Source organism: Oryx dammah, unplaced genomic scaffold (assembly GCF_014754425.2).
Source record: "Oryx dammah isolate SB20612 unplaced genomic scaffold, SCBI_Odam_1.1 HiC_scaffold_18, whole genome shotgun sequence".
In the NCBI taxonomy this organism is placed as follows: Eukaryota; Metazoa; Chordata; class Mammalia; order Artiodactyla; family Bovidae; genus Oryx; species Oryx dammah.
The window spans coordinates 103,376,488-103,404,096 of record NW_024070202.1 but is presented as its reverse complement, the minus strand read 5'-3'; the positions used below and the strand labels follow the sequence as shown (position 1 = coordinate 103,404,096).

General features: G+C 45.4%; 1 protein-coding gene across 1 annotated transcript in view; it reads right to left on the bottom strand.

Annotated features, from left to right (window-relative positions):
• Positions 1-27,609, bottom strand: part of TBXAS1 (thromboxane A synthase 1) — a 169,422-nt gene that overhangs the window by 84,508 nt on the left and 57,305 nt on the right. The window contains exon 4 of the mRNA XM_040259992.1: positions 9,714-9,810. Coding sequence (XP_040115926.1) covers positions 9,714-9,810 — 97 coding nt within the window. The remainder of the gene's footprint in view (positions 1-9,713; positions 9,811-27,609) is intronic.

The following is a 27,609-nucleotide window of genomic DNA, read 5'->3' as shown; positions in this document are numbered from 1 at the left end:
TCTCCCAAACTCCTCTCCCATCCAGGCTGCCACATGACATTGAGCAGAGTTCCAGGTGCTATCCAGTAGGTCCTTGTTGGTTATCCATCTAAAATACAGCAGTGTGTACACAACCTTCCCAAACTCCCTAACTATCCCTTCCTCCCATCCTTTCCCCCTGGGAACCATAAGTTCCTTCTCTAAACCACTACAGCTATTTTAAAATTAGTTTGTTTCAAAGTGAAAGTTGCCCAGTTGCCTCTGACTCTGCAACCCCGTGGACTATAGCCCACCAGGCTCCTTTGTCCATGGGATTCTCCAGACAAGAATACTGGAATGGGTAGCCATTCACTTCTCCAGGGGATCTTCCCCACCCAGGGATAGAACCTGGCTCTCCTTCACTGCAGGCAGATTCTTTACTGTCTGAGCCACCAGGGAAGCCAGTCTGTTTGTTTACACACACACACACACACACACACACACACACACACACACACACACATATAATACATGTATTTTTTAGTTGTGGCAAAATACACATAATGTAACATTTACCATTTTAACCATTTTTAAGTGGACAGTTCATGGTATTAAGGACATTCACATTGTTGTGCAACCATCGCCCTATCCATCCCCAGAACTTCATCCTGCATAACTGAAACTCCACACCCGTGTCACAATAACTCCCCATCCATCCCCCTCCCCCAGCCCTGTCTACACATAATCACTGATTAGATGTACTGAGCGAGGCCTTTGAAAGGCACAGGGGGCTTGCCCTGCAGGAGTGAGACTGGTAAAACTGATGGGGCCAGACTGTGAATGCTGAGGCAGGAAAGGAAGACCCAGCTGAGGAAGGGAGGTCCAAGGGAACCAGGTTCCACTCTGACTCTGGTCAGGGGCTTCCAGACTGCAGGCCATAACCGGTCATGAGTGAATGTTGTGGATGGCAACCAGCATTGAAAACAAGAAAAGAGAGAGAAACAAGGGATGGGGCAGAGTAGAAAATATTAGAGGGACATTTCGTGAAGCGAGAGGAAGGGTTTTATTGTTGAACTTTTGTTCAAGATGGGGATGTATTTATGGGTGTGTCTGTGAGAATGTTGGAGAGAGTATGTGAGTGTGTGTATGTGAGAGAGAAAGCGTTCGGTGTTGTGTCCTGACATGAAATACATTTCTTACTGGAGGTCACAGTCAGAAACGTTTGAAAACCCTACTCTAACCCCAAACCTGAGAGACATCCTCACCCTCAGCTGAAATTGTGTTGGTTACCATGCTACCAAGCATGGAGCACCTGCTATTAAGATATGCCAGTGCCTTGGTGGCTCTGAAACTATTGAGTCAAAGAATGGAACCCTTGTCCTCAAAGAGCTCACAGCTGATTTAGAGATGGAGATGGGGTGGTTTACAACCAATACTGTGGATCTCACAAGAATCAAAGTGCTTTTCACATTATTTCATTAGTTTGGGGATAATTCTCCAATAGTTAGGTGTCGGGAGCTGTGTTAGGCATTACTGACAAAATGAAGGCACAGCCCCAGCCCCCTCTCCTCATCCCGCAAGCATGGACTCGGGATGAAGGAGTTAGCTCTTGTGATTCTGACTTGTTTCTTCCTTTCTTCGGTTGAGTTGGCTGGAAAGAATGTTAAGGAGCTTATTGTTCTTGAGAGAAGCGTGAGAAAGCACAAAGCCTTCTGCAGTTGTGCCCAGAAAATAATCTATATAGTAACCATTGACATTTGTTCAAGGATTTCTACAAAGAATGTCCCAGGATGAGCACGTAGGCCGCAGCTTGAGGCCATGGGAAGAATTGTTATCTGAGACCTGTTTGTGAGGGATATGTTTATGGGCAAAGGAAGTTTGCTGAGCTTAGGGTTTAGGAATAATTAAGACTAGCTAGAAGCCCTTTTTAGAGAAGGCAATGGCACCCTACTCCAGTACTCTTGCCTGGAAAATCCCATGGACGGACGAGCCTGGTAGGCTGCAGTCCATGGGGTCGCTAAGAGTCGGACAAGACTAAGCATCTTCACTTTCACTTTTCCCTTTCATGCACTGGAGAAGGAAATGGCAAACCACTCCAGTGTTCTTGCCTGGAGAATCTCAGGGACAAGGGAGCCTGTTGGGCTGCCATCTATGGGGTCTCACAGAGTCAAACATGACTGAAGTGACAGCAGCAGCAGCAGCAGCAGCAGCAGCAAAAGCCTTTTTAGGAGATGGTGAGCTTAAGATACTAGGGGCAAGCAGGATTTAGAAAGATAAGAAATAAACTGAGGAATGTGGTATGCAGCCCAGACATAAGCATGAGTTACAATGTAATCACAAGTAAACATGATTCTGAGAGAACTGCTGAAGCAGGAACTCTGTTTGAAGGGCAACAATGAGACAATAATCTGGGTGAGGGGGAACTGAAAATGTCAAACCTCTGACCTAATGCTTTTGAAAAAGTATAAAAGAGAACCTGATGCTTGAAATAAACATGTAGTCCTGTACCTCGAGTCAGAGGCTACATCATTTCCCACTGAGACCACTCATCCCTTCAGGCTGATCCCCTGGCTGCTGGAGCTGGACTCCAGCAGTTAGGAAACTGTCCTGACAAGCAGCATGGTTCAGCAGTGGCCTCATGGCTCCCTTGCTAAGTTTCCCTCAGACAGTTGAAGGTGTTTGTCTTTTCAATCAAGATCTTTTTTAAAAAAATGTTTGTGGCTGCTCTGGGTCTCCACTGGGCATGTGGGCTTTCTCTAGCTGTGGAGATGGGTTCCAGAGCACGTGGGCTCAGTAGTTGTGGTGCATGGGCTTCGTTGCCCCTCGGCATGTGGAATCCTAGTTCCCTGACCAGGGATCAAACCTGGGTTTCCTGCATTGGAAGGCAGATTCTTAATCACTGGACCACCAAGGAAGTTCCTCAATTAAGAACTCTTTAAAATAGAGTCTAACTCAGACCAGCTAAGCATAAACTTCAAACACTGAAGAATCAAACAATCCTGAGGAGCAGATTATTCAAGCTGATTCCTCTGCATTCTGTGCTCACATGAAGTGAAGAAGCACACATTGGGTGATTTATCACAGGCCAAACTAGTGTTTCTCCACTGGCCCAGTGGAGCTACATAAGAACTGCCAGCCTCATCCCAGAGTGCTGCAAAATGCATGCAATGCACATTTGCTGTAAATGGACACGTGTGTTACCATGAAAAAGGCATAATGGGATATAAAGCCGTAGCCAAAAATAGTTTTCTTGTGTCCTGGAACATGCCAGAGAGTTGATGCAAGGCCTGTATCAGCTCTGTGATATCCTGGCAGGGCAGTCCACAGTTCTCACATGACCACACGGAGCTGCAGGCAGCAGGTAAACAGAGCGAGGTGATTTAAAGACTCAAGAGATGCTGTCCGACTTCAGTGGTCAGGCTGACAGTGTTGCTGATTTGCTTGGTGTTAAGTATGTCAAGGAGGCTGCTGAAATATTGCTATCAGAAAGGATGCCATGATCGCAGAAAGGGAAGTCCGTGGTTACAGTCTTCCTCACACAACCTTGCGCAGATGAGGATGCAGAGGGTTACTGCCCATCTTTCTCCTACCCCCAAGGGTGTGAAACACCATGCCCTGCCCCTTAGTCTATTACAGTCAATGAAAACCCTAGGATTCTGTCACCTGGGGAACCCACAATCCTAGGCCTGAGAACATATGCTATTTTCAACATATGACTACTGCTCTCTGGCTGTACAAAGATTGAGCAACTGAGCCAACTGAGCAGGGCTTTTATTTTGGTGTTTTGAAATATTTAAAGTGTTGCATCTCCACAAGACAATTTTTGTCCCTTCATTCTTTGCCAGTAGAAGATGGTCATGAACATCACACCGTCTTCCCTCTCTTGGCTTCAGACTGTGACCAGCCCCAAAGCATGGCCTGCAAGTAAGGGATGTGGCATGTTCAGGGCTCAAGGGAACCCAGTACATTTTATTTAAGGTTCAGGGGACAGGTGGGGCTAACCCCAACTTGGGCTCCATCTGCCAACTCAGCACCAGCCAATGAAAGGTGAGGGGTGGGGGGAGTCTTCTAATTTGAACAAAGGCAAGAACTGAGTTATGGCAGTCCTGCCTGAGAAAGTTCAGGAACACAACCACTGAGAGACCAGAATTACTTCTATGGCTTATTTCCTGATCTCTTCCCAGAATTCTAGCTATTAATCTCCTAGTTTACACATTTTAAAATTTTTTGGTTGCCCTGGGTCTTCAGTGCACAGGCTTAGTTGCTCCACAGCATGTGGGATCTCAGTTCCCTGACCAGGGACTGAACCCATGTCCCCTGCATTGGAAGGTCGGTTCTTAACCACTGGACCACCAGGGAAGTCCCTACACATTTGTTTTTACTTCTACCACCACAAAAGTCAGAGAAGGAAGATATGACTCTAAGATTTTATTTATTTCTCTTTAAAAAATTTAAAGATGGCTTCCCACTGAACCAAAGGTCTAGTAAGACAAAAATATAAAATTATTTTCAACAAGATTTTGAAGTTTAGAAAAGCTCTGCAAGGCACTGATAGAACAGCTGAGGGTTCGGTCAATACCACTTGGCACTGTTACTACATTACTGAGGCTTCACAGAACAACCGGGACCCTAGAAGATGTTTGAGATCATCAAGTACAATTCCCCAGCTTTGGCTTTTTTAGAAATGGGAAAAGCTGGTGAGAGGAGAGACCTGAAGGTTGCAGGCATCCCATTGTGGCCACTCCCATGGGGGCTTCCCGTGAGTGGGGCAGCCCGGGAGGAGACGCGCTTAGCTCAGGCTGCAGGGTTTCCTGTGCACAGTACAGTGTTTCAATAAAACAATAAGACCTGGGACTTCCTGGTGGTCCAGTGGTTAAGAATCCACCTTCCAATGCTGGGGACTCAGGTTCGATCCCTGGTGAGGAACAAAGATGCCACATGCCAAGGGGCAACTAAGCCCATGTACCACAAATACTGAGCCTGTGCCCCAAAATGAAAGATCCCTCATGACATAACTAAGACCCAACACAGTCAAATAAATAAATATTAAAACAAACCAAAAAACCCAATGAGAGGAGGGAGATGGGAGGGAGGCTCACGAGGGAGGGGACATATGTACACCTATGGCTGATTCATGTTGATGTTTGGCAGAAACCAATACAACTGGTTGGTTGTAAAGCAACTATCCTTCAATTAAAAATAAATAAATTCAATTATATATTAAAAACCCAATGAGATCTGCCTCAAAACAGACAGGAGCCAGGCAAATTAGGTCACACACCTGTGCTTCTGGTTCTATGCAGTCTGTTTAGGCTTTAAGCAAGAATGGTCCCCAGAGCTATGGATTCATCATGTGAGGTGACCCTTCTTGAGAAATGCAAAGCTGAAAAAAGTAGTCAGTGTTTGACTCAATGATGAGAGCTTCCCTGTTATGGACCAAAACCATCCTCACAACTTAAATCTTCCTGTACCCACTTGAAAACTGGAATGTTTTTTCTCTGACTCAATGTTTTATTTAAAAGAAAGGGGCCCAGAAACTCTAGGTGAGCAAAGATTCCAAAGCTGTCAGTGAAGAGGTGCTGGCTGCAGGTGGAGGGGGCACGTTTTGGTTAGCTGGCCAAGGCTCTTTTGTCCTCAGTGAGTGGCAGCAGGCTGGTCCCTGGGGGCCCAGCTCAGGTGGCCTGACCCACCTGGAGCACTGGGTGGAGTTTGCCTTGCTCTTGAGCTCTGCAACCAGCCACACGCTCCTGCTCCTGGGATGGGGCCTGGCTATAGATGCAGTGGGTTATAAGGTCCGCAGTGACGCATTTGCCTCAGAACTTTAGCACTCTTTGCTGGTGCCAAGGGCTTTGTGGCTTCACATGAACTCGTTCTAAGATTCCAGTGTCCATGCAGTGAGATGGTGAAGGTAGCCTTGAAGAGGGTGCCCCTGGGGAGTCAGGCCTGGGGGTTTTATGTGCGTGCTATATAGTAAGTTGCTCAGTTGTGTCCGACTCTTTGTGAACCTATGGACTGCAGTCCAACAGGCTCCTCTGTCCATGGGATTTCCCAGGCAAATATACTGGAGTGGGTTGCCATCCCCTCCTCCAAGGGATCTTCCCGACCCAGGGATCGAACCCACGTCTCTTTTGTCTCCTGCATTGGCAGGCAGGTTCTTTACCACTAGTGCTATCTGGGAAGCAGGTTTTATGGTCCTGGATAAAACCACTCACCAACTCCATCACATAGTTTTAGATGTGAGTTAACAGTGTGGCTGGACCTGTGCCTGGACGGTTGACCCCGAGTTGCCTGCAAGGACCTGAGGGTTGGCACCCCCACCCCACACATGTGTGACCACCACCACCTTCCAGTTCACTCCACAAACACATAACAAAACCTGGCAATGGGCACACCTGCTGCCTGACCCACTTGCCAGGCTCATTTCAGACCAGAACTCAAGAGCTCCAGGTGGCAGCTTTAGTGGTTAAGCTCCCCAAGTCTGGATCTGCATCCAGCTAGACCAACCTCATGTAGGCCAAAGACCCCCCACCCTTTCCTCTTATCACCCTTCCCACGGCTTCCCAACCCTGAGCCTTCATGACTGGTAAGACCATTTCTGCTGAGTCACATGGACCCAGCTCCAGTTTCTGCAGATTAAAAAAAAAAAGAAAGAGCTGCCCCATGGCTTCACCAAGTACCCGATAGCCACGAGGAGCTAAGTAAAAATATCTGCATAAAAATAACTAAGACCGGAAGTGCTGGGAAAACTGAGGTTCTGTATATGTTAAAGAGAATGATTGGGGTTTAACGATAAAGTGTAGTTGCACCCATCCGGAAGCAACTGGAGGAAGTGCTGAGAGCATAAGAGAGGCCCAAGGGGTCCATTTGGAAGACAGGCAGGAGAGAGCAGTCACATTCCACTGAGTGCCTTGAAAACGTGAATTGGAAAATGTGAAATAGTAGCTGCCACCCTAGGTCCAACCTATAGAGTTTGTTCAGCCCCATGTTCTTAAACTGGAAAAGAAAACATATCATTGAACAGTTTTTAAATTCAAATATATGCTCAGTACTGACTTATGTCAGGGAGTTCCCAATGGTGGCACCCCGTCTCCAGCCAAATGTGGCCTATTTAGTCCCTCATGGGATGCCTACAGTCAACATCCGAGTTCAAAGGTGAACCCATCCCCGTCACTCTCCACCAGAATGTCATGCGTACACATAAGTCAAGCCTGGATTGTGAGCAGAGACAGGTTCTCACAGTTGGAAAATGAAACCATGAGTTATTTAAGTTCCTTTTCACTTAATGCATCAAACTAATCTGTGGAGGTCTTTTCTGTATCACGAGGGACCATTTGGTAGAGGCTTGCATGGAGTAAGCATTTAGTGTTTACTGAATGAATGTGTAATAAAGCTGAATCGCTGAACACTCAAGTAAACATAGCTTATTAGAGGGGAGGTGGCATGGTGTCAGGAAGAAGAAATCACGTTTCGCTAATCTCCTTGAGTTCTTTGAGCAGATACATAAGCATATGGATAAGAGGGAACCGCAGAGCCCAATTTAATTTGACTTTCAAAACCTATGAGAAAATCCCACTCTAAAGATGGTCTTTAAAAATTGAGTCACTAAGGATTGTTTTTATCATGAATATGGGGTTGGCTTAAAGACCATAAACTAAACTGAAGATAAGTAGATATATTTCCAGATGGAAAACTATAAACATTGGGGTTTCCTAGAGATCTAATTCTTGATGGATCTTCTTACATGTTTGTGAATGACTTATAAGAGGAAGAGTGTATATTGAATCTCCAAGTACTACCTCAATCATCTGGGGAGAATGTTAAGTTGATGGAGAGTCAATTCAGTTTGAACAAGGGTATATCGGATACTGAGGAGTCGTTATGTGGTTGGGCCCTGGAGTATAAAATGGAAGGATAAGCTTAAAGATAATCGAGTTAGGGTGAAAGTCATGCATTCATTTACAGTAAATAGTCGAAGGCACAATGGGAGTGACTGTGAAAATGATGGGAGTGACATAGTCCAGCAGTGCCCAGCCTCTGGGATCTAATGCCTGATGATCTGAGGTGGAGCTGATATAATAATAATAGAAATAAAGTGCACAATAAATCTGATGTGCTTGAATCATTCTGAAACTATTCCCCACATCAAGCCTGTTGAAAAAATTATCCTCCATGAAACCAGTCCCCAGTACCAAAAAGGTTGGGTACCACTGATGCAGATATCAATGCTGTTAGAGTTAAGAGAGGGGGAATAGTAAATGAGAGTTGAAGTAGGGAAGGTTCTATGGGGGAGAAAGAATCTGAGGAGAGCCTGGAAGAATACCAAGGGTTTGGACAGGTGTAGGAAAGGTGGGGGACTCTCTTGTTAATAGCAATTGGACATGATGCTCTGGGACTGGAAGGTGAATGTGTTTGGGGCAAGTAACCAATTACTCCGTGAAACCTTGACAATCCAGAAACATCACCTAGGCAGCTGTTACAATAATGGCAGTAGAAAAAGCCCTGGACTTGAGTTGGGAGATGGCACATGGATTCTATTAGTCTTCCTCCTATAACCTGAGTCTTCTTACTTTGTCAGTAAAATACAGATGATAACTGTACCAGTCTCATAAGTTTCTGTGAAATTTAATGCGAAGAAACACTCTGGACAGCTCAACCAGTACAGAACGCAGGCAGGCACTGCCAATTTCTTTAAGAAGACAGTCTCAGCCACCTCACCTCTAATAAGCCTTTCCTTTTTCCCATTCTGGGTGGAGGTGTTTTCCATGCTCACCATTCTGTATTATACTGGTTTCCTTCCTCTCTGCCTCTGTCATTAGACTATGAGCTCCTCAAGGACAATACTGAGTTTTCTATCTCTTTCTAATCGGTACCTATACAGTGCCTGGTATATATCACAAGTGTGCAAAGGTTGGTCAAATAACCCACAAAAGAGTGAATACATTGCTTACTATTCCTATAAGAATGGAAGATGAGTTTAATTTGACAAACAAACAGCAACAACAACAACAACAAAAAAACGATTTGCACGTAGAGATTCTCTGAATTCTCACAAGTAACTGTTTATTCATTCACTTTAGACTATTTTCCAAAAATCAGCATGAAGGCTGTTGACCATCTCTATTAGGATTCTTATCTCCTTATTTTTTGAAAATATGGGCAGCCCTGACCTGTGCTGTTTTCTGTCATCTCTTCCATTCTTTGGGCTTTCTCATCAAAGACAAAGAGTAAGATACATACTTTGCAAAAAAAAAAAAAAAGATGGAATATATACCTCCTTTAGTGGGTTAGAGACTTGTTACTTGGGGATGAATTTCCCTCATGTTACTTGTCTTCCTTTTCCTGTCTTAAGACACTGATACTCTCTGGGAAAGATGTAAGCACGGGAGTCTTGAAATGTTACTTTCCCTCTGATATTTATGAACCTTCCTTGGTCTTCCTCAGACGCTTGACCTATGCTCTCTGGATTCCTCTAGCTTTGAACATAGCTTTAAAAACCCTCCCGGTTTCAGCATTTTTATCAGCTACCACTTCTCTTGAGCGTTCGCTTTCTTGAAGCATTTTTTAAATGTAAACGCTATTCTTTTATAACAGTCCATCTCTTTTGAAAACTCGAATTCACTGGGGAGCTCAGTTTTGAGTTGAACTGATCTAAACCCTGTAAGAGGCCCAATCACGTCCCTGTTAGATGTGATGTGTGGTCTTTGCATCTTAGAAGGATTCCCCCTCCATCCATATGCAGAAAGAAAATTACATACCATTCTGTTGGTAAAGTTACTGAACTTCTCAACCAACACCTGCTCAATCATGTCTGGCTCAGAGATAACAATAAACATCTGACGACCAAGATAGTACCTGGGAGGAATAAGAGAATTAGTTTAAAATGTTTAACTTAAAATTACTTTAAAATGATAAATGTCGTATTTATCTACTCTCTTCTCCTTTTCATAAAGAGTTCACAGTGGCTTAGAATCAGGGATAAAGGATAAATAGGGAGTAAAGGTGTGGAGAAGATGAGGAAATTCATGTGCTAAGCGTGAGGAGCAACAGAGCTCTGATGACCTAACACCAAACTTCATTCCACAAACATTTATGGAATCCCACCTGGTACCAGTCCCTGGAGACTCTGGGATGAATAAGAGACAGCCTTTAGCCCCAGGAAACTCACCTCCTTGATAGGAAAGACAGATCTGGAAGTTTAAACACAATAATAAAGAATTTATAGGATCTAGTAGGAAGACCAAGAAGGAAAATGGTACAGGTCAGTGTTGTCCCTATTTTCCAAAATTGGGGAGACAAGCATTCTAGCAAGAGAAGATCAGTGACTTGTATATACTGATTCTTGGGCAAAAGCCTAAAGTGTATTAACAAACCTTTATGAGAATTCCGGTTAAACATGCTGGGGAAAGACTGAACACCCGAGTGCTAACCTACATGTGAAGGCGCTTAAGAGATACTACGACACTAATGAAGAAACAGAGGGACTTCCCTAGTGGTCCAGTGGTTAAGACTTAGCCTTCCAATGCAGGGGATACGGGTTCAATCCCTTGTTGGGGAGGCTAAGATCACACAAGCCTCAGGGCCAAAAACCCAAAACATCAAACAGAAGCAATATTGTAACAAATTCAATAAAGATTTTGAAAACGACCCACATCAAAAAAAATCTTAAAAAAAAAAAGAAATGGAGGAAAGTCTCAGCCAATCAGCAGTGGTGGTGAATGCCAACAGGAAGCTGTTTAAGGACATACTGTTGTTTATTAATTAAATAAATCTTGCTACTTATTGAAGTTCAGGGGGGGCATAAAAGCATCCAAGACCCAGTCATAGTCTTCAAGGGTCTCAGAGCCCAGTGGCAGTGGCAATAAAGTAATCACCATCCACTGTGACATCTGGCAAGCATGGGTGACATTGGGCACACCCCACTGAAAGCCTGGCGAAGAGAGAATGAAGCCTTCCTAGAGGTGTCCTGAAGTGAGTTTCAAAGGATGGGCAAGAGTTAGTCCAGATAGGTGGGTGGCAAAGGGGAGTGAGGGTGTGGCAAGCAGAGGAATCAGTTCGACAACTGCCCAGGGACAAGCGTGCCTGGAGGAGCTATGAGCGCTTGACTAGCAACTGCATAAAGCCAACCAGAGTGATGACAAGTAGCCCCAGTGCATAATGCCATGTTTTCAGTGTATGGGATTATTTTTCAGGATGTTATTTGGTCACTGGCACGTCCAGTTCAGAGCAGTAAAGAGCAGTGCAGTTCAAGTCACATGGCATCAAAGCAGCAAAGTTTGCTCTGATTTCTTAGTTACTTAGAACTTTTCATAAGCAAAAAGTGTCTTTAATGTTTTAACTCTTCCCCTTCTTACTAACTAGGGAAAAAATAATATTTGTCTGGCACAAGTCAGGCACTCAGAAATATTCATCTGAGTGATCATATTTCCCAAACTGTTAGAGAAATCTTTGGGACATAGGAATTCAACAGATGTGGTAGAAGAAAAAATATTCACTAGTTTTTTTTTTTATTATTGATTTTAGCCAAGAAGATCAGAAATAACCCAATAAAACCATGAACCAATGCTTTTATAAACTTTATGAGGCATGTCATAGAATTTTTTTTGAGAAACTGGTAAAAACTGTGGACATTTCCCTAAGACATTTCCCATTCACAGCATTTTAAAAAGAAATTTGAGGGATTCTTTGATGCCTGAAATGAAAACAGCCAATCTAGGAAGGTTACATATTATATGATTTCATTTGTATGTTTTGAAACAGCAGTGAGATTAGTTGTTTCTAAAGGAAAAGAGATGAGTAGATTCTAAACTCGAGGGATACACAGGGTGTGATGGGGTGGTGTGACTATAAAAGGTAGCACAAGAGAGCCTTGTGGTGACCGGTTTTGTACCTTAATGTACAGTTGTGGTTATACAAACCTACACATCTGATAAAACTTCAGAGGATTCTACATACACACACACAAAGGCTTGAACGTCTGATAAAATTTGAATAAGTATTATGCATCATGCTGTGTGTGCTCAGTTGCTTCAGTCGTGTGATCCTATGGACTGTAGCCTGCCAGGCTCCCTCGTCCTTGGGATTCTCCAGGCAAGGATACCGGAGTGGGTTACCATGCCCTCCTCTAGGGAATCTTCCCGACCCAGGGATTGAACCTGCGTCTCTTGCATTGCAGGCTGATTCTTTACCCACTGAGCCACCTGGGAAGCCCATTATGGAGTATATCAATGTTAATTTCCTGGTTTTGATAATGTACTGTAGTTATGCAAGGGGTAACCATTGGCAGAAACAGGGTCAAGGGTATACAGGATCTTTTTGTACATTTCTTTTTGCAACTTCCTGTGAATCTATAATTATCTCAAAAAATTCAAGTGTTTAAAAGTCACTTGGGCACTTAAACTATAGCCACAGCTCTGCTCCTCCCCAGAGCAGATCTAGTTGGCTGGGGGGGTGCCCAGAAATCTGCATCTGAACAGGCTCTTCGGATTCTGACTACTCCCACAATTCAAGAAATGCTATTCTAGGGCAATGATTTCAGCCTCAAGGACTGGTCAAAAGCACTGGCTAAGCATTCAAAAAGTAGTGATACCTGACCTCTTGACCAGCATCTCTGAGATGGGACCCAGTCCCTTCTAACTTTAATAAGCTCTCCAGTAACCAGTACTGACAATTGATTGACAGTAACCAGATTGGGGGACCCACAAACCCTGTGTTAAAAACACTACTTTAGATTTAACTAAAGCTCACGCTGTGATTCTCATTTCCCTAAACTCTTATTAGTTCTAAAAGGAAAGCATTTACATTGAGATGCACACCTATTTTGGTAACGATTCATTTGTATTGATTTAGTTATTACCAAAATAATTTTACATCAGTCAGTTCAGTCGCTCAGTGGTGTCTGACTCTTTGCGACCCTATGGACTGCAGCATGCCAGGGTTCCCTGTCCATCACCAACTCCCTGAGCCTACTCAAACTCATGTCCATATAATCTGGATTTTCAAAGAAAAAAAATCCCAAAATAATACTTCTACATTCAAATGAAAGTTGTCCTTCCAAGTGGGCACCTTGGGAGCCTTTGAGCTTTTTTCTAGTAATGTTGCTAATACTAAAAACAATTTTGTCACCATTTCTTTAGAATTGCTTCAGAGCTGGTTGATGAACCTCGTGAGAAAACTGGCCCCATTTTACATGTAAATTGTGTAATCTTATGGATTTATATTTATACTAACACTCATCTGTAGCTTGAGGAGCTCCTGGAAAGATCTTGATCAGAGAAACATTTAAGTGAAGTTTGTTTTTCCTTTTGGATGTCTGGATGGCTGCCCTTTTTCTGTCTGCCCAGCCCTCCTTGAGGAAGCACCCTCCCCCATTCCACCAGGTCTGGAGGAGCTGTCGATGACAGAGCCTGCCCTTCTGGTCATGGGGGTGGACTCACCATCAGGCATGGCTGATTACGGTATCTCATCTCCTTGACAACAGTGACTGGTCCAGAGGGTGGGTGCATGACTGAATCAGGACCAGTCAGAGTCCTTCATTGGGTGTATGTGTAAGTATACTTGGAGGCTGCTTGAGGAAAGCTCTGTTTTTCTCCTGAAGGTGCTTAACTAGGAATTTATGAACCCAGAACAGTCAGTGGCCATCTTTGTACGACATGCTGGCACAAACTCCAGGTCAAGCTATGCTTCCTGCAGTGTTCCTTGCATCTTTCAAGCTTAAATTAGCTTGCACTTTTAAGTGTGTTTGAGCTGGGTTTCTATCGTTTGTAATCCAGAAGTCCTAAATATTGTGAGGTATTCCTTTTCCTTTTCAACCTTGTGACTACCTAATGCCGTTCTGCCTCTCAAAACATACTTCCCCAAGAGGCTCTGATCTTGGAGGCTTCCCTGGTGGTCCAGCAGTTAAGAATCTGCCTTCCAATGCAGGGGACATGCATTTGATCCTTGGTAAGGAAACTAAGATCTCACATCCTTTGGGGCAACTAAGCCCATGAACTGCAACTACTGAGCCCCCATGCTCTGTCCTGCATGCTTCAATGAAGCATGTCACAACTAAGACCTAACAAAGACAAATAAATAAATAAACACTTAAAAAAAATAGAGAGAGAGTCTGATCTCAGTTTTGTACGCTGGTATGAATGTATGGCCACATGTTACTGCCTCCTGAGGTGGTGTGAAAGTGTTAGAGGCTCAGTCGTATCTGACTCTCTATGACCTCTTGGACTGTAGCCCACCAGGCTCCTCTGTCCATGAGATTCTCCAGGCAAGAATACTGGAGTGGGTAGCCAGTCCCTTCTCCAGGGAGCTTCCCAATCTAGGGATGGAACCTGGGTGTCCTGCATTGCAGGCAGATTCTTTACCATCTGAGCCACCAAGAAGCCCTGAGGGGGTGGAATACTGCAAAGCCACGTGCCCTAGGGCCAGGAGTCAGGATCCAGGATCACCCAGCTCCGCTGCTTACTCATACAAGCCTTATAGGTGGACTCTGGAAATTCTGCATTTCAGCTTCCTTGCCCCTGAAACATGGGAGTAAAACCACGCAATCTCAGCAGTTTGCTCTGCTTTAAATCCTGTAGTTCTTATGAGTTAAAAAGGAAGTTAAATAATGGTCTTTGAATTTTAAGTCTACTTTCTATAGGGCATAGAGATCAAACCAGTCAGTCCTAAAGGAAATCAACCCTGAATATTCATTGGAAGGACTGATGCTGAAGCTGAAGCTCCAATCCTTTGGCCACCTGATGTGAAGAGCTGACTCACTGGAAAAGATCCTGATGCTGGGAAGGATTGAAGGCAGGAGGAGAAGGGGATGACAGAGGATGAGGTGGTTGGATGGCATCACTGATTCAATGGAAATTAGTTTGAGCAAACTCCAGCAGATGGTGAAAGACAGGGAAGCCTGACATGCTAAAGTTTATGAGGCTGCAAAGGGTCAGACATGACTTAGCGACTGAACAACTATAGGGCTTGAAAACACATCCTGTTAACAGTAGAAGTATTTGTCAGTGAAGTATTTGAATGACTTGAAGACCCTTCTCAGAATCTTTGATAAGCACAATTGTTAGTGTTTATTGAGTGCTTACTACCTACCAGCCATGTTCTGAGTGCACTGCCTGTAGGATTTCATTTAATCTTCATAGGAAATGGCTGGGGTAGTTACTATACCCACTTGTCAGAATAGAAAACTGACAAGAGATGTTAAGTTAAGAGATGTTAGAGATGTTAAGTAATTGCCCAAGATAGGGATTTGATCCTGATCTGATGGCTGCCAGAGCCTGGGCCTGTGGTCATGACCTTGCCGTCATCTATACCAGCGACACTTCTTCCCCAGGCCGAGCAGGTGTGTGAACAGCCAGGCTTCTAGTTGTGCAGACTGTGTCTTTTAAAGGTGAAAAGTCAGAGCAGCTTCTTGTTTAATGGCCCAGAAACAACCCTCCACCCTAGCCCAATTACGAAGGTAACTTCTTGCTCCCTTCTAATTGAAATGTATGGATCATCACTTTGAGGGGCAAAAAATTCTTAGCCAGTTACTCATTTATACTTATTTAGGCACATAAGAATGTTCTTACTCAACTCTGAAGCACCTGGTGGAAAAGAAAATCTAGGCAAATCACTGAAGTATTGTGCAGGCAAAAATAATGCCTGTTTGACTTGTTTAATTAGTTGTTTTCTTATTTTTTTAAAAAAAACTGACCAGTCGGCTCAACCAAAATAGTTTACAATTGCCTTCCGGGAATCAAGGCCTGGTGGACTGCTGCTCTTAGCCTGTGGGCTGCCTGGCTCTATTCCAGAAGGCCTGCCCCCGTCCAGGGTGGCTGAGCTGTAAAGGGTGGTTGATCGGGAGGTACCTACAAGCATTAGTATGAAAAGATGTCTAAGTCAACAGCTGAATGGAAAAGCACATTGGGAAATAGTACATACAGTTGTGGAAATAAATAATATTCCATTTGATAGCTCGTTCAACAAGCACATATTGAGCACAAACTGTCAGGCACTAGGCTCACTGTCAGGCACTAGGTATCCCTGGAAAAACTCTGGAAGAAGATGTATTAGCTAACGGTGCATATTATGGGGACTTTTACTTTTCATGTTGTGTATTTTTAATAGGGGCTTCTCAGGTGGTGCAGTGATAAAGAATCTGCCTGCCAGCGCAGGAAACATAGGATCAGTCCCTGAGTCAGGAAGATCCCCTGCAGCGGGGCATGGCAACCCAGTTTCCTCAGCTGGAGGATCCCATGGACAGAGGAGCCTGGTGGGCTACAGTCCGTGGGGTCACAAAAAGAGTCTGACATGACAGCGACTGAATAACAAACAAATCTCTTAAATGTTCCACTAGTTTACAGTGAGTGCTTTTGTAAAAAGAAAAAAAAAAAAAGAGGTTTGTCTTGTCAAGAGCTGAGGTGGGTGTTGGCAGTGGTGCAGCTGTCAGAACTCAGGTTCAAGGCCGTGTCCTTGTGATTTAACAGCCGTGTCACCTTGAGCAAACCACAACCTTCCTGAGCTAATTTCCTGGATAAAGAGGCTGTTATGAGGGTCAGATGAGAAACAAGAGAAGGCTTTGTCTGTAGTAAGGTTTTAGGCAAATGCTGGCCATGATAACCTCCCAATCAGGCGTGAAGGCCCCTGCTCATGGGGGTTGGGTGACTGCTGGTGTAGGGAGTGAAGAAGCTGGGTGAGAAGCGTCCCCGGAAGGTCAGGTGATATGCCACTCTCTTCCCTCGCTTCAGCACAAAGAACCCGAATGCACTTCCAGAGACTTCAGGCTTCCAGGTAGAGACTGAAGAACTGATGGGGGCCTCTTTTGATGGGGTGTTCAGTTGCTCAGTCGTGTCCAACTCTCTGCGACCCCATGGACTGCAGCCTGCCAGGCTTTCCTGTCTCTCACCTTCTCCCTGAGTTTGCTCAAACTCATGTCCCCTTGAATCAGTGATGCCATCCAATCTTCTCATCCTCTGTTGTCCCCTCTCCTCAGGCCCTTAATCTTTCCCAGCATCAGGGTCTTTTCCAAAGATGCAGGCCTCTAGCATCTGACAACTGCTAAACAGCAAGCATCAGATGACTCCTTGCCTCGGTGTCAGGGCCATGTCCTAGCAGGTTGAGAAGGCTAATAGGGAAACTGTCATCCTGGCCTTCAGTCTGACCTCTGACCTGGACTGTGGATGAGAAGGTGGTGGGCAGCTCAGTGGGGAAGAGTGGGCGTTGAGTGCTGGAGATCCCACATGAGTGAACAGTCTCTAAAATGTTCTGAGGGAGCTAAGTAGGCATCCAAGGCTGGAAGTGGGCCCCAGGCGGGCTGGGCGGCCCACAGTCCTGCAGAGAAACCGTGGCCTCGCAGTCCTGCAGCTCCTTCCCAGCTTGGCTCAGCAGAGCATCCTGCCCTTTCTCATTAGCAACCTGAATCTGTCATTAGAACCAGGCAGGCTTGAGTTAGCAGAGAGGCGGAGCTCACTCAAGTTGCTGGGGATGCTTTTCTTGAGGAGCCAGTGACAGACATAGGTCCCTGGAGTCGAGAGCTGCTTTCTTCTGGCTACTTCCTACCACTGAGATCAGGGTATGGTTACCTTCCCAGGGAAGCCTCAGGATACTGGTGCCCGGGGGCGAACCCTGACCTCACAGAGCTCCTCAGAGCCACAAGGACTGAGTCAGCCTTTTCCTTCTCTGCGATACTGGGAGCCGGATCCGCTCTCCTCTCCTGCCCTCAGATGCTGGTGGACTCTGGTTCTTTGCTTCCCAGCTGGACATTGGACCTTGCACTCAGATGTATGCCTCCACCCCTCTGACTTGTCTTCCTGACCAGCTGCTTATCTGCACATGGGCCCTGATTCTGTTTATCCACCAGGGCTTTATAAAATGCAAGTCTGGGGACTTGCCTGGTGGTCCAGGGGTTAAGACTGCATTTCTTCCGCAGGGGACTTGGGTTCGATCCCTGGTCAGGGAACTTAAAATCCTGTGTGCCTCTCGTTGCGATAAAAAAAAAAAAAAAAAAGCCAATCTGATTGTAGCTCCTTCCGTGGTTTGTCTCCACGAAAGACTGGGAGTCCTGAGCACATTGTTCAAACAGCCCGACCCCTGCCTTGCTTCTGGCCTCATCCCTCCCTATTGCCCACCACTCGAGAGCCAGCACCAATGATCAACTTTTCTTCCTGACACTCTCCATCACCTCTCACATCCACAGGGGCCTTTGCACATGCTGGCTCTCTCTCCCGGGATCAGTCTTCTTCCCTTCTATCTTGCCAGGTTAACTTCTAGCAGTATTCCATTAACTGTAGTTCTTTTCTTGGCTACATTTTTACTTGGTTGTGAATGGTTTAAATGCAAGGACCTGGTCTTTTTCTAATATTGATGTCTAACATTTGTATCACAGGGTTGGATGTATTACAGGACTTTTGTAATGTTAGAGGAGCAGGCTGTATCTAGGCCCAAACTCTTAAGCCCCTGAGCCCAGGCCCATCTCTCTCACTAGGACACTGAAGTAGCTCCCTATACAGATTGCTGCTCCTAGACCAACAGCCCCATCAAGGCCAAGTCTACCTTTGTGAAACAGAAACCGTGCTATCCGACTACCAGCAAACCTCTTATGACTTTCCAGTGTTTGAAGCAAAAAAGTCCAAGCTTCTTAACTGCAATGGGGAGCCCTGTGGGAATGCTCTCCTTGTCCCACCCCTCCTCCACCAAGGAGAGTGAAAAAGCTGGCTTCAAACTCAGCATTCAAGAAACGAAGCATGGCATCCAGTCCCTTCACTTCATGGCAAACAGAAGGGGAAAAATTGAAAACAGCGACAGATTTTATTTTCTTGGGCTCCAAAATCACTGCGGATGGTGACTGAAGCCATGAAATTACTAGATGCTTGCTACTTGGGAGGAAAGCTATGACAGACCTAGAAGTGTAGTAAAAAGCAGAGACATCACTTTGCTGACAAAGGTCCATCTAGTCAAAGCTATGGTTTTTCCAGTAGTCATGTATGAATGTAAGAGTTGGACCATAAAGAAAGCTGAGCACCAAAGAACTGATGTTTTCAAACTGTGGTGCTAGAGAAGACTCTTGAGAGCCCCTTGGACAGCAAAGAGATCAAACCAGTCAATCCTAAAGGAAATCAACCCTGAATATTCATTGGAAGGACTCTTGCTGAAGCTCCAATACTTTGGCCACTTGATGCAAAGAGCTGACATTGGAAAAGACTCTGATGCTGGGAAAGATAGAAGGCAGAAGGAGAAGGGGACGACAGAGGACGAGATGGCTGGGTGGCATTATCGACTCAATGGACATGAGTTTGAGCAAGCTCCAGGAGATAGTGAAGGACAGGGAAGCCTGGCGTGCTGAGGTCCATGGGGTCGCAAAGAGTGGGACACAACTGAGCAACTGAACAGCAACAACAACACATGTTCTAATAACTAAGTAAACATTTGAAAAAAGAATGCACATATTGTACCGAAAGTAGTTCTCATCATGACCTACAGATGTCGCTGTGTTCGCCATGAATATTGAAGATATCCCAGGAAGCCCGTGTGAATTGTCTATGGCACCTTTGGGTGCCTTAGCACACAGTTTGGGAACTGTAACCATACATTTCTGCTATGAAACTGCTATTTGCGGTTCCCTTCATTTGCACTGCTTCTCTATGTTTCCGTTCCTTTGCACATGATTGTTGCTCTAAAGCCCTGGTCTGCATCTTGTCTGAGAAACCTTTCTGACAGTCAGGTCACCTGTCGCTTCTTCTGCGAAGTCTTCTTGGACCCTTCATTTCCCATAGTTTCCATGGCATCTTGTCCATTCATCTATTGGTTTGCATCTCACTGTTTTATTTCTTGGGCTTCCTTGACAGTCTCCTCACTACTCTGTGAGTTCTTTGAGGACAAAGCCCTGTCTTGTTTGTCTTTCATCCCCGAGAGGCTGGCAAAGCACCTCGTACCAACAGGTAACTGGGAAGACGATTCTGTGGCTGCCTGTCTAGTTCTAAGAAATCACTTCTTATCCTCCCGGGTTCTCAGTTCCTGCTACTGGCAGACTGAAGCCAGACTTGAACCTTGTTTCTCTTTACTGGCCTTTATCTTGCATTCTCAAAGTCACTGGTCCCCATCCCTCTGAAATGTGTGGCTAACTCTTTGTCTTTCTCTTCTACCGCTTGGCAGGGGCGTCACCTTTGTGTCCACCCTACAGGCTTCTTCACCTGAGCACTAATCTTTGTGGTCATCCCAGGTTTGGCTATGTGTGGAATCACTATGGTGAGCCAGGCTCCTGTTGCAAGCCAATGGCTCTGCCAGAGATCTCATTTGAGTCAGGGATTTCCTGATGTGTTGGCACCGAGATCTTGCTCGAGCAGAGAGTGCGGTCGGCAGAGAGCCTTCCACGTCCCTTCAGGGTCATCTAACAGTAACTGGCCGCCCCTTCTGTGTGTCCATCTCTAGCCATCAGCTAACCCTCCTCCCACCATCCCACCCTAAGGCCCTTCTCTGACTGTTCTCATTGGATAGACCGTTGTTCTCTTCTCCTCCTCATCTCCCCATTATTCCAGACTGGGCTTGACTACTGCCTCCTCCTGGAAGCCTTCTCTGGTTTCACTGGCCCGTGATTCTACCCAGTTCTTGGCTTCAGGTTGTCTGTTCAGTGTGGCGTATTCAGCCTCTCATTACCCAGCATTCTTGTGCGACTTGGCCCAGGTCTGTGTTTCTCTTCTAAATTAGGTGCCAGATTTTCTTCAGGAAAAGAGATATGAGTGATACTTTTAGGAGAAGAGTGGAGCCGTTTCTCCCACCATCAGCCCAGGGATAGACACTCCGAGGAAACCGAATTATCTGCTGAGTGGACGATGTCTGGGGCGGGGCCGAGAGGGAGCTAGTTCTTCAGATGTGGGGGTACCGTCTTGTCGGTCTTTGTACCATCCGAAGAGGTAGACACAGATGGAAGTGAGGGTGGGAAAGCTCAGAAAGAGGGGAGGAATGAAGAGCCCTCCCTGAACGAACGAGGGCCTGATGGTAGAGAGGGCACTGCATTCGCAATTAGGACTGGGTGACATGGGGCCGCTTCCTTGAGTCTTGGGGGTCATAGTCTATTCACCTGGCAGAGATATCGGGTGGAAAAGCAGGTCTCATTACTCTTCTTTAGAGACCTTCTACCGCTGTGAACATGCTTGCTTGGTCCCTGTGCGGCTTTCTAAGTAGTAAGAATAGGGGCTTAATAAGGAATCGGATCTGAGTTCACATAAGTGGGCCTGGAAGACAAAGGGCCCTTCTAGTTCCTGGTGAATTGTGGCTGCGTCAAGCTCTAGTCAAGCTTTCTCCCAAACAGAGCTGTGGCTAAAGGAGGGAATTGGGCAGCAATGGGGGAAAATTATCTGAAGCAAACCTATAACGATAAACCTCTCTACTCTATTGGATACACCCGCCCATTTAATTTATTCAGTTAATAAAACTTATTCCCCAGAGGGGGACAGGCAGAGGTAAGCTACAAACCAATCTGCCCGTGTGAGCCTGAATATATATGTATATCTCATAACAATAAAAAAAGAGTAATTAAGAGATGTATTGAAGTGTACAGAAATCCTGAAGGACACTGAAGTTTCCAATTCGAGTTACTGTCCTTGGTGCAAATTTAATTCAGTAGGGAACAGATAAATAAAAAGGAAGAAAAAACAAATTCAGAACAGATGTTAGGCAAGCAATTTTTTCACAGTAAGAATCATAAACATGAAGAAGAGCCTATAAGGCAAAGCTGTTGATGCAAACAGCGTCAAGCTACTAAATAAATAGTTAGATGGCACTGCAGGGACAAAGAAACATTAAAATAGTCATTTGGCTGTCCCAGAATATTTGCGCCCACACGGTTATGCCCAAGTGTGTAGATCTGCAGGCCTCAGAAGGAAGTGTGTGTGTGTGTGTGAGAGAGAGAGAGAGTGCATATGCCTACTATTACATAGAATATGTTCAGGACATATATTTGTGAGAGTATGTAGCAAAATCTCCTCTCCCTCAATGATGTGTGAACTCAGAATATGAATTGAGAGGCTTGGCAAGAGCTAGAATGAGTCCTGAAAAGACGGTGTGGCCTGGAACTCCATGCCGCCCGAGGAATGTGCTGTCTTGGGCGAGGTATTATTAGAAAGCCCAGATGTGGAACTGTCAAGAAAGGAGGCTTTAATGGCCAAAGAATTTTAGACACAGCTGGGGAAAAATAAGAGGTGGGGCAGTGAGGGGATGGAAATTAAAGCCCAGATCATAGTATTTCAGGAACAGAAGGAAGCTTGATGATGATCATTCTAGCCAAACTCCCCCATTTCATAGCTAGGAAAACAGAGGTCGCAAGAGGTGAGATGATTGGGTGGGCAGCACTTGAACAAAGGCCATCGCCCTGGAGCAGCCCCTGTGCAGCAGGAGGCATGAGAGGCCAGAGAATATCCACATGCAGAACCAGGGAAATTCACCCCAGAGTTAGCCAGGGATGGGCTCCTGCAGTGGGTACTCCTCTGGGATGGCAGGTGGCTGTGAGAGGACCTGTGAAAGCCCACCCTGAGGGGCTGAGGCATCATGGTCAGGACCCCTACTCCCTGCGGGGGTGGGGGCCTGCTGGTGGAGACCACTGACAGTTCCTCTGGTTTCACATCAGCCAGGGAGGCGGGCAGGAGCCCAGGTATCTGTTAAAAGTGAGGATGATGATGAAGTCACTCATTCTAGCCCCACGGCTGGGAAGACCTGAGCTCAGACCAGACCCAGCTCTGCCTCCCAATCCAGTGCTCTTTCTGTCACCTTAGGTAGACTCCTAAGATTAGGGCTAGAGAAAAGGTTTCCCTGGGGAGGGAAACCAATGATCTGAGAGCAGAGCCTAGCCCAGTGGAGTGCATTATAAGAGTCTGCCCTTCACCTTATCCTATGGGTCCCAAGATGGTCTGATGTGGGATTAAATCAATTCTATATTTTATGGGCTAATTTCTGGATGGATGGCTCATAAGTCACAGATGGGGAAAGATTACAGATGCTGCCACCCAAACCCTTGATTTTAGGATGAAGGACTTCCCCCAAGTCCTTTCATTATGTTCCGGGGAAATAATACTAAATACCAAAATCACCAAAATCTAAGACCTTCCCGTTTGAGGTTTTCTTGGGGGCAGATTTGTCTTAAAAGGCACATATTCAGTGGAGATTCCTTTGGTTATGCAGCAAATAGTTCCCGAGCACTTTTTGTGCAGTCTAGGCCTTGGGAGTATCCGAGCAAACAAGAGACAGAGTTCCTGTCCTCTTGGACTTTATACTCTAACAGGACAATTCGGTTCAGTTCAGTCACTCAGTCATGTCCGACTCTTTGCAACCCCATGAATCGCAGAATGCCAGGCCTCCCTGTCCATCACCAACTCCTGGAGTTCACCCAGACTCATGTCCATCAAGTCAGTGATGCCATCCAGCCATCTCATCCTCGGTCGTCCCCTTCTCCTCCTGCCCCCAAGCCATCCCAGCATCAGAGTCTTTTCCAAAGAGTCAACTCTTTGCATGAGGTGGCCAAAGTACTGGAGTTTCAGCTTTAGCATCATTCCTTCCATAGAAATCCCAGGGTTGATCTCCTTCAGAAAGGACTGGTTGGATCTCCTTGTAGTCCAAGGGACTCTCAAGAGTCTTCTCCAACACCACAGTTCAAAAGCATCAATTCTTCGGTGCTCAGCCTTCTTCACAGTCCAACTCTCACATTCATACATGACCACTGGAAAAACCATAGCCTTGACTAGACGGACCTTAGTCGGCAAAGTAATGTCTCTGCTTTTGAATATGCTATCTAGGTTGGTCATAACTTTTCTTCCAAGGAGTAAGTGCCTTTTAATTTCATGGCTACAGTCACCATCTGCAGTGATTTTGGAGCCCAAAAAATAAAGTCTGACACTGTTTCCACTGTTTCCCCATCTATTTCCCATGAAGTGATGGGACTGGATGCCATGATCTTCGTTTTCTGAATGTTGAGCTTTAGACCAACTTTTTCACTCTCCTCTTTCACTTTCATCAAGAGGCTTTTGAGTTCCTCTTCACTTTCTGCCATAAGGGTGGTGTCATCTGCATATCTGAGGTTATTGATATTTCTCCCGGCAATCTTGATTCCAGCTTGTGCTTCTTCCAGTCCAGCGTTCCTCATGATGTGCTCTGCATATAAGTTAAATAAGCAGGGTGACAATATACAGCCTTGTCGTACTCCTTTTCCTATTTGGAACCAGTCTGTTGTTCCATGTCCAGTTCTAACTGTTGCTTCCTGACCTGCATACGATTTCTCAAGAGGCAAGTCAGGTGGTCTGGTATTCCCATCTCTTTCAGAATTTTCCACAGTTTATTGTGATCCACACAGTCAAAGGCTTTGGCATAGTCAATAAAGCAGAAATAGATGTTTTTCTGGAACTCTCTTGCTTTTTCCATGATCCAGAGGATGTTGGCAATTTGATCTCTGGTTCCTCTGCCTTTTCTAAAACCAGCTTGAACAGCAGGAAGTTCACAGTTCACGTATTGCTGCAGCCTGGCTTGGAGAATTTTGAGCATTACTTTACTAGCATGTGAGATGAGTGCAATCGTGTGGTAGTTTGAGCATTCTTTGGCATTGCCTTTCTTTGGAATTGGAATGAAAACTGACTTTTTCCAGTGCTGTGGCCACTGCTGAGTTTTCCAAATTTGCTGGCATATTGAGTGCAGCACTTTCACAGCATCATCTTTCAGGATTTGAAATAGCTCAACTGGAATTCCATCACCTCCACTAGCTTTGTTCGTAGTGATGCTTTCTAAGGCCCACTTGACTTCACATTCCAAGATGTCTGGCTCTAGATGAGTGATCACACCATCGTGATTATCTGGGTCGTGAAGATCTTTTTTGTACAGTTCTTCCATGTATTCTTGCCACCTCTTCTTAATATCTTCTGCTTCTGTTATGTCCAGACCATTTCTGTCCTTTATCGAGCCCATCTTTGCATGAAATGTTCCCTTGGTATCTCTCATTTTCTTGAAGAGATCTCTAGTCTTTCCCATTCTGTGGTTTTCCTCTATTTCTTTGCATTGATTGCTGAAGAAGGCTTTCTTATCTCTTCTTGCTATTCTCTGGAACTCTGCTTTCAGATGCTTATATCTTCCCTTTTCTCCTGTGCTTTTCACCTCTCTTCTTTTCACAGCTGTTTGTAAGACCTCCCCAGACAGCCATTTTGCTTTTTTGCATTTCTTTTCCGTGGGGATGGTCTTGATCCCTGTCTCCTGTACAATGTCACGAACCTCATTCCATAGTTCATCAGGCACTCTATCTATCAGATCTAGGCCCTTAAATCTATTTCTCACTTCACTGTATAATCATAAGGGATTTGATTTAGGTCATACCTGAATGGTCTAGCAGTTTTCCCTACTTTCTTCAATTTGAGTCTGAATTTGGTAACAAGGAGTTCATGATCTGAGCCACAGTCAGCTCCTGGTCTTGTTTTTGTTGCCAGTATAGAGCTTCTCCATCTTTGGCTGCAAAGAATATAATCAATCTGATTTTGGTGTTGACCATCTGGTGATGTCCATGTGTAGAGTCTTCTCTTGTGTTGTTGGAAGAGGGTGTTTGCTATGACCAGTGCATTTTCTTGGCAAAACTCTATTAGTCCTTGCCCTGCTTCATTCCGCATTCCAAGGCCAAATGTGCCTGCTACTCCAGGTGTTTCTTGAGTTCCTACTTTTGCATTCCAGTCCCCTATAATGAAAAGGACATCTTTTTCGGGTGTTAGTTCTAAAAGGTCTTGTAGGTCTTCATAAAACCATTCAACTTCAGCTTCTTCAGCGTTACTGGTTGGGGCATAGACTTGGATAACTGTGATATTGAATGGTTTGCCTTGGAGATAAACAGAGATCATTCTGTCATTTTTGAGATTGCATCCAAGTACTCCATTTCCGACTCTTTTGTTGACCATGATGGCTACTCCATTTCTTCTGAGGGATTCCTGCCCGCAGTAGTAAACATAATGGTCATCTGAGTTAAATTCACCCATTCCAGTCCATTTTAGTTCGCTGATTCCTAGAATGTCGACGTTCACCCTTGCCATCTCTAGTTTGACCACTTCCAATTTGCCTTGATTCATGGACCTGACATTCCAGGTTCCTATGCAATATTGCTCTTTACAGCATCGGACCTCGCTTCTATCACCAGTCACATCCACAGCTGGGTATTGTTTTTGCTTTGGCTCCATCCCTTCATTCTTTCTGGAGTTATTTCTCCACTGAACTCCAGTAGCATATTGGGCACCTACTGACCTGGGGAGTTCCTCTTTCAGTATCATATCATTTTGCCTTTTCATACTGTTCATGGGGTTCTCAAGGCAAGAATACTGAAGTGGTTTGCCATTCCCTTCTCCAGTGGACCGCATTCTGTCAGACCTCTCCACCATGCCCGCCCGTCTTAGTTTGCCCCGCGGGCATGGCTAACAGGACAGCGGGACAGTAAACAATGACACGCCCTGCTGTTAGGGCTGTCAGCCTAAGGCGGGAGTGCACGGAGGGTCCAAGGAACAACCAAGGGGACAGGGGAATGGAAAAGGCTTTGGATTAACAAGGGCTTCCCAGGTGCTCAGTGGTAAAGAATCTGCCTGCCAATGCGGGAGACAGAGGCTTGATCCCTGGGTCGGGAAGATCCCCTGGAAGAGGAAATGGCAACCCACTCCAGTATTCTTGCCTGGAGAATTCCATGGACAGAGGAGCCTGGGGTCCATAGGGTTGCAAAGAGTTGGACACAACTGAGCATGCATGTACATAACAAGGAGACCCTGCCCCCGCCGTGCTTGCCTCTTACTAACCACATGTCATTCTTGTCTTAAAGTCACTGATGTTTCCAAATATTGGACTAGCCAAAAAGTCCATCAAGTCCAAAACAGACTTTTTGGTCACCCCAATAAATTGAAGCTCATGCAGTTAGGCCAGGTAAACTTGAAGTGTTCTTGGGATAGTCACATGAGATACTGTATTGAAAGGCCAAGACCCAGACAGAGGACTGGAAAATTGTTACGGATTAATAACATTTTACTACATGTGGCCCCAGGGAACAAAGATCTCTCTTTCTTATGGTCTTAAAAGCAGGCCATACAGCCCATAGAATGCACGCACAGGTCCAGAAAGGGCCCAAAAAAGGATGCCCACTGCAGCCTTGTTTGCTGGAGGCCACTGGGTATCCCCCTCTGGGAGAGTGGATGGGAAAGCCGGGCGGGGTTGCACTGCAGAATGACAGGCAGCAGTTGGAGGTAACAGACTTGATGGGTGCACAACGTCATGATGGAGCTTCAGAGCGTAAAGTGAAAGTGAAGTCGCTCAGTCGTGTCCGACTCTTTGCGACCCCATGGACTGTAGCCTACCAGGCTTCTCCGTCCACGGGATTCTCCAGGCAAGAACACTGCAGTGGGTTACCATTTCCTTCTCCAGGGTAGTGCAAAGTAAAGAAACTAAAGGATAAATGAGTGATATGACACTACCATTGGCATGAGCTGAAGAGTCCCTTGGACAGAAAGTAGATCAAACCAGTCTATCCCAAAGGAAATCAACCCTGAAAATTCATTGGAAGGACTGATGCTGAAGCTCCAATACTTTGGCCACCTAATGCAAAGAGTCAACTCATTGGAAAAGACCCTATTGCTGGGAACGATTGAGGGCAGGAGGAAAAGTGGATGACAGAGGATGACATGTTTGGATGGC